The 11,583-nt window shown below is 43.7% G+C and overlaps 1 protein-coding gene across 1 annotated transcript; it reads left to right on the top strand.

Annotated features, from left to right (window-relative positions):
* The first annotated feature begins 1,954 nt into the window (after positions 1–1,954).
* On the top strand, positions 1,955–6,021 carry LOC136464366 (LRR receptor kinase SERL2-like). Its single transcript, XM_066463324.1, has 11 exons — positions 1,955–2,314; positions 2,478–2,610; positions 2,709–2,780; positions 2,883–3,026; positions 3,194–3,265; positions 3,360–3,419; positions 3,537–3,634; positions 3,761–3,910; positions 4,017–4,358; positions 4,672–5,051; positions 5,345–6,021. Exons 1-11 carry the CDS (start codon positions 2,206–2,208, stop codon positions 5,663–5,665), a joined length of 1,881 nt encoding a protein of 626 aa, XP_066319421.1. The 5' UTR covers positions 1,955–2,205; the 3' UTR covers positions 5,666–6,021.
* The last annotated feature ends 5,562 nt before the right edge of the window (positions 6,022–11,583 follow it).

Raw genomic sequence — 11,583 nt, 5'->3', positions numbered from 1 at the left:
TACGCGTGAAATGGATTCTGTTGTCCTTGGGTCAGTACTCTTGTTGACCTCGAATATGCAGCTGTTGCTGCAGCCGCAGCAGCCTAAACTAGAACAGCTGATCAGGCCACATCTTCTTTGCAACTACTAAGTGCCATCATTCAGATGATGACCATACATAAGTTGCACGGTTGCAAAAGGATTATCCAAAGCTCGTCCTTAGTAGAAAACCAACCAGGTCAATGATGTAGGCTTCCCTTGGACAGGAAGTTGAGATTTGGACAACTGAAGCAACATTATGACTCACGCCCCCATGCTTGGAGCTTTATCAAGCATGTTCACTTCCGCCGGAACATCAGTAAAACCCTAGGCTATCATGTTTTATCCTGTTCGCTTGAACTTATCAGCCCGGCTTATCAGCCTTGAGTGTTTTTCTCTCACAACAAAACAGCATCAGCCGGCTTATCAACCGCAAAAACCATCAGCCGAACAACCAACCAATACCTATCTTTTTTTTTTCAGTTTTCATGCCCCCGTGTACGCTTCAATCTCCTTATCTGTTTGCACTACCAACCAATACCTGTACGGTATGGTATGGTATGGCGCATTGCAGATTGGCAATTGCCTTTTGCTCTTTACACACACACATACAATGACATAAAGGAGAGGTGCGGCAGAGGAAAAGAGAAAAGCGAGGGGGGGACAGGCAGAGGCAGAGGCAGCAAAGCATCCCTCATTTCACTGAAAAGAATGGTCACGTCTTTCGTTCAAGCTAGCCTTGCAATGATTTCAATCCCAAGGACAGGAAGAGGCGAAGAGCATGCCCATCTGCCCATCCCTTCAGATCAAACAAGGAATAGAGGTTGATGGCATCCTGGATGATCACCAGGCTGATAGCAATCTCTCTGCCCTAGACATCACATAAACCTTCATTCTCCCTTCCTTAAACACCACTCTACATGCGCCCATCTACTTCTAAACAACAAGTCCCATCACATGACAGGAAAGCACGGATGACCCTCTAATAATTGCTTATATGAAAGAGAAGCTATTGGAATCTCTACCTTTTTTTTCTTGGAACTATTTTTAGATGCTTACTAAGAGCTTTTACAAGTATATATGTGTGCGAGCATTTGCATGATAGTAATCTTTCTTTTGTACTAACTGCCAAGTGAAGTGATACAAACAAGACACGGTAGTAACCCAGAGCCCAGGCTACTGCTATTCTGCTACAGTAGACAGAAGGAACATGATGGTAGTACTCCTATTGTCCCTCTTGTTCTTGTGACCGGGATTGCGTTGCTTTTAGCTGGTTCTTGATTCTCCATCCACACTGCAAGAAGACCAAAATTCCCTTGTCCACTTCCCCCTCCACTTCAGGTCAGGTGAGAGCTGAGAGGCACTTCCTCCCTGTCATTATCCTCCCTCCCTCCCCACTCCCCCAGTCTCTCCTACTAACTAAAGACACTTTGCCCCGGTTGTTTATCGCTCACACCAGATTTCTCACTTCCCGAGCTAATTGTCCAACTGCCCATGCTTTGGAGAATTCTTTTGTTGCAAGAATCCCCAATCAACTGAAAGGTGCTGTTGTGAGTCGTGACCTGTCATAGTCTCACTCCACTGCAACACACCCACACTCCAATAAAGCTGATGTCTTTCTTGAGTGGGATCAATAATAATCTGTAAACTTTGGACTAGATTAGCCTAGGCACCTTAAGTTAACAAACAGACCGTCACTGTTTTTCATAGCCTGGTTTCGTTCTTCACAGGCCCCAAGAACATAAAAAGGAGGAAGAGAGAGAGAGGGGAGAGGGAGGAGGAATTTTCTTGCCTCCTTTGCTGTAGTAATTTTCTATTCCAAGCAGGCTCAGGTGGCAGGCATGTCCCCCCCCCCCCCCCCCCCCCCCCCCCCCCCCCCCACCCCCACCCCCCCTCGGCCCTCGCAGCCTCGCCCCATCCTTTTGTGCTTCTGCTTGCTTGCGGCCAGAGCACAGGCATCTTCTTTTGTGTCATTTGCATGCTATACTGACAGCTTCTCAAAGCAGAGGCATCCCGCATCCCGCACCCCTTCCAGGCTTCCACTGCCACTGGCAATTTGGTTCTGTGGGAAGAGAAAGGCTGCATGATTCTTCCTCGCCTTGGCCTCACCCTTGCTTCCATGTTTGAACACGGAGCAAGCTCCTGAACTCGTTGCCGAGGAGGCCACGCTCTTGCGCTGCCTTGGCAATGGGGGTGGTTCTTGCTGCTTCCTCCCTGGTCCTGGTGCTACTCCTGCTCTTCTGCTCTTGCGGGCCAGCAAGCGGCCTCCTCTCCCCCAAGGGTGTAAACTATGAAGGTCAATGTCAAGAGATATCTTGTTTATTTTGTGTTTGTTCTCTTTCATTGGTCCTTATAATCATCCATGTGATTCTCTCAAATCAAACAACTCTCTAATTGGTTCTTCATTTTTTTCCCGTTTTGCTACATTGTTGTAGTGACAGTCTCTCTTTTGTTTGCAGTTCAAGCTCTCATGATGATCAAGAACTACCTCAAGGATCCTCATGGTGTGCTAAAGAACTGGGACCAAGACTCTGTGGATCCTTGCAGCTGGACCATGGTCACTTGCTCTCCAGAGAATCTTGTCACCGGCTTGTAAGCAAGTCACCTACCCCTTTTTGTGCGTGCGCGCTTCAGCTCAATCAATGTTTCCTCTGCATCTTATCGTTTCTCTGGCTATTTCCATTTGGCAGAGAAGCACCAAGCCAGAACCTTTCTGGCATTCTCTTCCCAAGTATAGGGAATTTGACCAACCTTGAGACAGTGTAAGCTTTGCTGCCATGGTTAGCTTAGCCAAATTTCTACATTTACTATGTTTCTTGGGGCAAGAAGAGATCTCATTTTGGTTCTCTATGTGTTCTTTATAGTCTTCTGCAGAACAACAACATAAACGGGTTAATCCCAGCAGAGATTGGCAAGCTAAGAAAGCTCAAAACGCTTGACCTGTCCTGCAACCACCTCTCTGGTGAAATCCCAAGCTCTGTGGGCCACCTTGAAAGCCTTCAGTATCTGTGAGTGCAATTCTGCTCCACTGTACTAGCTTTGAACAGTTGGACTTCTGTTCCACCGTACTTGTCTTGAATGCTATTGAGGTTTTCTATTCATGTCCTGTTGTTCCTCAGGAGACACGAAGTGTCTATTCTTACTTTTAATTACTCCAACATTGTGCTCTTACTAGGAGGCTTAACAACAACACATTGTCTGGTGCCTTCCCTTCATCATCAGCTAATTTATCACACCTTATTTTCCTGTGAGTACTCATTGCTTGTTTTGCTGTTCCGTGATATGTGTCCTGTGTTGACTCTGTGGTGACCATTGATCACTGTTAACTTGCATTCTTTCAGGGATCTGTCCTACAATAATTTGAGTGGTCCAATCCCAGGGTCCCTGACAAGGACTTTCAAGTAAGGCTATAGCCTTCTGTTACTTATCTTGACCAAAATTTCCACTTCCACTGAAACATATTTACCTTCAAACTTTGAGTTACCAGGAATAAAAATATTCACACGATTCTCTTGCAGCATTGTAGGGAATCCACTGATCTGTGCAGCAACCATGGAACAAGATTGTTATGGGTCTTTACCTATGCCAATGTCTTACGGCCTGAATAACACACAGGGTATGCAGAGTCAATCAGTTCATGATGCTAGCAATTGTATTAAGGACACTTGTGCTCAATTATCTCACAGATTCAAGTATAATTTTGTAGATAGCAAATTGATCTAATGACAGCTTTTATCTAAAGGAACTCTGGTGCCTGCGAAAGCAAAGAGCTATAAAGTTGCAATTGCATTTGGTGCTACAACTGGCTTCATCAGCCTCGTTTTCCTTGCCGTTGGTTTGCTATTCTGGTGGAGGTGTAGGCGAAACCGGAAGACTCTTTTCAACATTGATGGTAAGTAAAATGCTTAAGTTACTAATCAATTCATGAACTCAGTACCTTGATCGTGAATCTTGATGGTCAGTGTTTGATCTTCATCTTACTGTATTGGCTACTGCAGACCAGCACATAGAGAACGTCAACCTCGGAAATATGAAGCGGTTTCAATTCAGAGAGCTCCAGGCTGCAACAGAAAACTTCAGCAGCAAGAACATATTAGGAAAAGGCGGGTTTGGTATCGTTTACCGAGCACAGCTCCCAGATGGAAGTCTTGTAGCCGTCAAGAGGCTCAAAGATGGTAATGCTGCAGGCGGGGAAGCACAGTTTCAGACTGAAGTCGAGATGATCAGCTTGGCAGTGCACAGGAACCTCCTGAGACTCTATGGATTCTGCATGACCGCCAGTGAGAGGCTACTGGTCTATCCATACATGTCGAATGGGAGTGTCGCATTGCGCCTAAAAGGTAAGCAGTTTTTCAAGTTATGAATGCACTAGTCACCAGTGTCACGCGCCTTTCTTTGTTGAAGATTAAATTTCCTCAAGTAAATGTATATGGAATTAAACATGACTGCTTGATTTTATTCCCAAACAATGTGACTGCCTGATATAATTGAAGGCAGAACCTACCCAAGCTGAGAAGCAGAACAAAAGAAGATTTGGAATTTGATTTTTTCGTTCTGTTTCCATTTCCTCTCCTTTGGGCAGAATATTAGAACAAAGAATATGATTCCCTTATAACCAAAACATTAACTTTTTTTCACCAACTTAAACTACAGGGAATCCACCACTGGACTGGATCACTAGAAAGAGGATAGCACTTGGGGCAGCACGAGGTCTACTGTACCTGCACGAGCAGTGTGATCCCAAGATCATCCACAGAGACGTTAAGGCAGCAAACATACTGCTAGATGACTGTTGCGAAGCAATTGTCGGGGACTTTGGGCTTGCAAAGCTCCTAGACCACCGTGAATCACATGTCACCACAGCTGTGCGGGGAACTGTCGGTCACATCGCTCCTGAGTACCTCTCCACCGGCCAGTCATCTGAGAAAACAGATGTCTTTGGTTTTGGAATCCTGCTGCTGGAGCTGATCACCGGTCAGACGGCACTGGAGTTTGGGAAGTCATCAAATCAGAAGGGAGCCATGTTAGACTGGGTAAGTTAATGCAATATCAGTTTAATATGGTCTACATAACTTGTTCTTTTATTCTTTGACCTGCCAATGCCCCATTCTAGTCTCTGACCCTTGGGAGGAATTCCAATTATATAGACAAGCTAGTTAGAGGTTTACTAGCTACTCCCAAAGGGACATTGATGCTGTTCAGGGAGTAGTTTACTAGCAAGTAAACTAATAAATAATAAGTACCCTCCCAACGTTAGGAATTCCCCTTAATAGAGAAGGCCTGGCATATGATCATACCTGAGCTAACGGACACTGATGCTGTTCAGGTGAAGAAGATGCACCAAGAGAAGCAGCTGGACATACTTGTCGACAAGGGCCTGGGGAGCAAATATGACCGCATTGAGCTGGAGGAGATGGTGCAAGTGGCACTGCTATGTACTCAGTTTCTCCCTGGTCACAGGCCCAAAATGTCAGAGGTGGTCAGGATGCTGGAAGGCGATGGGCTTGCAGAGCGGTGGGAGGCGTCACAACACGCTGAGTCACACAAATTCAAGGTGCCCGAGTTCTCCTTCAGCCGCTGCCACTCTGACCTGACGGATGACTCGTCGCTGCTGGTGCAAGCAGTGGAACTTTCTGGGCCGAGATGATACCATTGGAGACGGTCTGAGGCAAGAAGTATTCAGCAGTTGTTTCCCAGTAGAATATGTAAATACTACAAAGTGAAGCAACTGATGCTGCATCCTGTCAGAAATCGAAGCAGATCTCAATCAGCTCAACTGTACAAAGATTAAAAAAAGAGCACAACCTAGTCTAGGCACGGTACATTACTACATCTACAGGTTATGTAACTGTTGGTAGAATAAGACCATAGAGCAATATTTCCAATTTCTAATGTAAGATTTTTTTGTATTTTTTCTTTATATTCTATTACTCTAGTTATAATTTGTAAAAAGCAAAAACTTTTCCCATTGGAATGCAGAGGCTTGGAAGTGTCCATGTTGTATGTGCATTGGTCAACTCTCCCAGATTGTTGTTGAAACTCAACTACTGTCCTACATCTATACAAATACAAAATCTTCACCAGAAAATAGCATATATTTTGGCTCCGTTCGGCTTGCTGAAACTGACTGAAAAACACTGTTTGCGTGGATATCTGACTCCATGTAACAGAACATTGTATGATGGCAATAAGGATCAAATATGGAAGGCTACAGTTTCAAACCGAAAAAAGTTACTGCAGGCTAAAAATCTGCATGCCCATGTTAGGAATCATCAGGAACATTCTGTTAAAATGATGACCATGTCTACCTTTTGTGTAATATCGAAATTTAATTCTGTAAGTCAGGACGGTCCAGCCTACGACTGTTAGACCTCCTAGGGCGCTCGTCAACGGTGTGTCGTTTGTGTTAAACTCTTCCACCTTAATTAAAATGATGCCCAAATCTTTTGCGCATTCGAGAAAAAAACATTCTATTAAAAAAAGGAACCGACAGGGGGCAGGAATTAAACACCAAAGTCTAAAACAAAAGCAAAAGAAATCAAGTGTAACGAAGATCTATGTGGTGGGTTTCGGAGGGAGATAATTGGTGCAATAGTTGATTTGTATTGCTGAGCCCCATGGGCAGACTATATATGAGTATATTGCTTGGAGGCAAGAAGCAACATTAGAGATAAGGCAAGTCAGGATTACATGATCATAATCTACCATATTTGGAGATATCCCAATACTCTAACAACCCCTGCAGTCACAACGGGAGTGGCGCAGATGAGGAGAGTGGAGAAGAAGCTGAAGGTAGTAAGCTGACAAACTGACATCCCCCTTGTAGTCAAATGGTTGATGTGTCGCAGATGTTGTGGCCGGAGTGCTCAAGCAAGGCGGTAGCCCTTTGTGCCAACGTCGAGGTAGCTGAGCATGGGTCGAAGTAAGCATGATAGATAGTCGTGGTTAGCATAGTAGTCAAGGTAACTAATGTCGTCGAGGTAGTCGTCGTGGAAGAAGGCAATGCCGAGGACGACGTAGTCAGGGCCATTGAGGACATAGACGAAAATGGTGATGCACTCAAACTATCATGGATGAAGGATGCTTCGGGTTTGCCACAGGAACACGTCGTGGATGAAGGCACATGCCAGTATTACCAATACTGGATGTTCTAGGTAGAGGGCCCCAACCATGCGTTAGCATTTAAGGGTCTAGCGGAGAGGGCCTCGACGATGGTTGTGGTTAGGAGGTGCTAATTGTAGAGAATTAGGGAACACCTCACACCAATTATGGGGGTGGGTGGGTGTCGGGTCGAGATGGCGGACTAGAGGGGGGTGAATAGTCCTTTCTAAAATTAATCACGCCGGCTTACCGAAACAAATGTGGAATTAAAACTATCGGTTTAGCCAAGACTACACCCCTCTATCTAAGTTCACAAGCACCTTATAAAGATCCTAATTAGGCAACTAAAGGTGCCGGGCTAGCTATAGCTGACCTATCCAATTCTAGGAGTAAGGTCACACAAACCTATGCCACTAGTATTTTGCACACTGGGGAGCTCCTACACAATTCTAGTAAGCAAAAGCACAAAGCTCCTAAGCTCACTAGCAATGCTCAATAACAAGGCAACCGATGCCAAATTAGAGAGCGCAAATACTTAGCTACACAAACTAAGCAATGTGACTAACAATGTTACACAAACCAAATTAGTCACGCAAGAGAGCTACTTCTATGCTACTCAATCAAGAAGGTAACTAGTGAGCTACACAAGCTAACTAATTACAAGAGCAACTACACAAGCACAATGTATATGAAAGTAATTACAAGCTTGTGTAAAGGGATTGCAAACCAACGGAAAGAACAATGTTGACACGGTGATTTATCTCTCGAGATTCATGTGCTTGCCAACACGCTACGTCCTCGTTGAGACAAACTCCAAGGTTGTCGCCGGTCCTCTTGCTACTGGTGACCCGCAAGTCACACTCTCCCACGTGGAGTGCTTACCATAAGTGTGGCAGAACCTCCTAAATTATAGGACCCACATGCACCTGTCACTGTCCAACAACCTCTGACGACTATGCATATGTTCCTAGTAACTTAAGAAGATTGTCGGGTGTCCCCGTGGAACCCCGAATCATCCACGATTTCCGAGCAGGATCCCATTACAGAGTCATTGCAGTATTACAACAGTTTATTCAAATAGATACATCAGAGTAATATAGCGGAAGTCTTACAATAACTTAATTTACAAAACCGTAGTTTCAAACCTTATAAACTAAGTTCAATTAATATTCCAAACCGTAGTAGTGGAGTGGCATTATAACGTAATACAAAACACGCAATTAAACTGCCCTGCCCAAGGGCCACAAATTTACTTATCATCATCGGATCGAACAACCGTCATGCAACACGGTCCAAAACAGACCTGCTCATGAGGCTCACCTGCAACAAGGGTCAACGAACCCTGAGTACAAAAGTACTCAACAAGACTTAACCGAAATAAAAATTGAGAAGACTCAAGAATGCAGGCTCAGGGATTCAAGGTATGGCTTTAGCAATAATCAAAGTTCTTTTGCTTAAAAGCTCTTTAACAAAATTCTTTACTTTAACATGTAAAACTTTATAAGTACCACATATGAATCTGCCATGATCCATAATGAGATCATGAACTTCATATCAATCTCTTTTGCAAACCTTTCTCAAGTTCCAGTTATTATACTACGATGATGAACAGAGAAGTGAGTCTCCATAACCGAGGAGCAACGACGATTCGAACCGATTATAAACCCAGCTGGGGATTCCAGACCACACGACATATGCAGGTCCCCGACCTACATATACCAACCTACCCTTAGGTCCTCTAAAACAAGAACGGGTCCGCGCCACCCGAGAATACAGCACACCTCAAATCCGGCCACATTCCAGCCACGAGGGTACACACTATTCCCGCCATCTCTCCACTCCCAGTGCGCGAGTAGCCATTCTCATAATAGAATCGCTAAGTTAAGGCTTACCGGAGTATGTGGTTAGTACTACAAATTCTCACCGCACACAGTTCAACAACGGTACGGACCTTAACCGACACAGACGGAAAGAATCCGCTCACAAGACCTCCATGTCTTGTGGCTCACACACACCGAGTCCGTCCGGTCTAGATTTATTACTTCACATGCTCATATTTCATGATAACATAAGTAACCAAAGATCCATTTAAAACTCGCAGGTGACAGATAATCACCTGACTAAGCATGACTAAGCATAACTAGTCATTTACGAAGTAAAACTGGTAATCAAGGTAGATACGGAAAAACAAGGCTGGTAATGCACCAATTAGGTTTCCACTTGACTTCTAATCACTTAATGCAGTACAGGAAAGCAAAAGCGAAATTAATTTGTAAAACACAAGGTAGGGTTGTATGCATCCGGGGCTTGCCTTCGTTGACGGAAAAGTCCGGTTCCTGCGACGTTCCACAAATATTCGATCCAACCTCAACAGACGGATTAACTTCCTCAACCACTTGATTAACTATCACGTGTTCACCTTCGTTCACTACACGTAGTAACAATGCCATGTTTAACATGATGCGAGATATAAAACATGATGCTCGATGATGGATGCAAAAGTTAATAACTTGAATACAACTTTCCTTCGCGGTACAGTTACAAATAATTATCATAAAACATTTTTAGTCGTTCTTCTAATAAGTCAAAGGTTCACTTATTATACATGCTTACCAACTAAAGCCTCATCATGAAAAGACATGTATAAACAATATACCAGGAAATGCATAACTTTTACTTTTTACCCAAGAGGTTGCATCTAAGAAGCAATCAAGTTTATTAACATGCATTTACTAACGGAATTCTTAGCTAAGTCATTTAGAATTATTAACTAAAGGGCGAACCTAAACATATCAAGAAGGTAATCACTTGGCCATGACACAGCAGGGATGGGGTGTTTCATGATCTATAATCAACTCCAAAAATCAATCAGGACATCTTATGATCTATGTTTATCATTTTGACAATTATTAACTAATAATTAAGGCATATAAATAAGAGTATAATTAAACATCATCAAATTAATTCCAAACTTTTTGTGGAGATAGGCTTTAACAATAAACAAATACAATAAAAGTTTCATGGTCACTGGATATTTATTTTGGCCTATAAAAATTACACAGCAAGCATTTCTTAATTAAAAGGACTAATTTTTAAGCATCCAAAAACTGTTGATTTTCATGGTTTCATATTTTTCCTAAATAGATTACATCTTAGAGAGGTCACACAAAAATTTTCATAATATTTGGAGCTCTATTTAATTCTACACAAAAATAACAAATCACAACACTATTTAAAATAATCACGGACTTTTCATTTAGCATCGCTACAGTACATCATCTTCTTCCCAGAGACGAACGGCGCAAGGAACACGGCAGCGATGCTGCGTTCCGACGTGTCCTGTGGACAAGACGAGCAACCGGTTTGCTTGTGAGCATCACAGCACAGAGGTAAGCGCAAAACAAGAGAGAGAAATGAGTGAGAGCTGCCGGAGTAGGCCGGCCACGGCGGAGGCGAGCTCGGCAGCCATGACGGATGGCCGCGGCGTGAACGGCGGCGATGTCGTTCCCGCGTGCTCGGTGCGGTAGAGGTAAAACGAATAAGTCAACGAGCAACACGACATCACGGAGAGCTCAGAACCATACTCGGAAGGAGGAGATAGGCACCAGAGCGCTCTGGCCACGGAGAGGTGGAGCTCGGCGGCCATGGCAGCTCGGCCGCGACGAAAATCAAACGCTCGGGCAATTTAGCCGGAAGCAGTAGCATATAAGGGTGAGGGAGCATCGCAAGGAGCAAGCGAAGCTGGGTGAGCGAGCTATTGGGTGATGGTTGATCATCGGCGATGAATTTCACCGGCAAAGAAAGCTTGGCCGGCGGCGGAAAAAAAACAGAGGAGTTGAAAGGAGGAGAACGGCGACGATGACTGGCTTTATAACGCGGCCAAGGACACGAAGACGACGCGTAGAAGCTTCTCCAAGCCAGCACGGAGCCGAAGGCAGTCACAACGACGACTGGAAGACAATCGAAGCTCGCCGGTGGTGAGTTGGCTTCCGTGGTTACTGTTCACCGAATTTACAGAATTGCCACTCGCTTTGAATCCCAATTTACTCCAAATTTTATATGGTAACTCAAAAATCTCCAAAAATAAAAGTTGTTCAAAAACAAAAGTTCTACAACTTTGCTTTTATAACCACCCCATAATTCGGTCCACATTTTGAAATGCAAATTTGAATTAAAAAAAGGGAACATTTAAAGAATCTCGCCTTTTCAAATTACTTCAAATTTCATAAAACAACTTTGAAAACTCCAAAAACCAACTTTGTACAACTCGACAAGCTCTACACTTTTGCTTTTAGGCTCAACCCCAAAATATGCTTAGATTTTGAAATGGGTTTTTCAGGGTAAACTTTAAATGCTAGAAATTCGGGTTTTCGGAAATCCAATTAAACACAAATGTTTTGAAATTGATTCATCCATACAAGTCAACACATATAAAAAAAACAATATCCACACCAAGCATTGCAA

This window comes from Miscanthus floridulus, chromosome 7, assembly GCF_019320115.1.
Source record: "Miscanthus floridulus cultivar M001 chromosome 7, ASM1932011v1, whole genome shotgun sequence".
Lineage (NCBI taxonomy): Eukaryota > Viridiplantae > Streptophyta > Magnoliopsida > Poales > Poaceae > Miscanthus > Miscanthus floridulus.
Note: the sequence above shows the minus strand (reverse complement) of the source record. Positions and strands in the feature narration are given on the sequence as shown.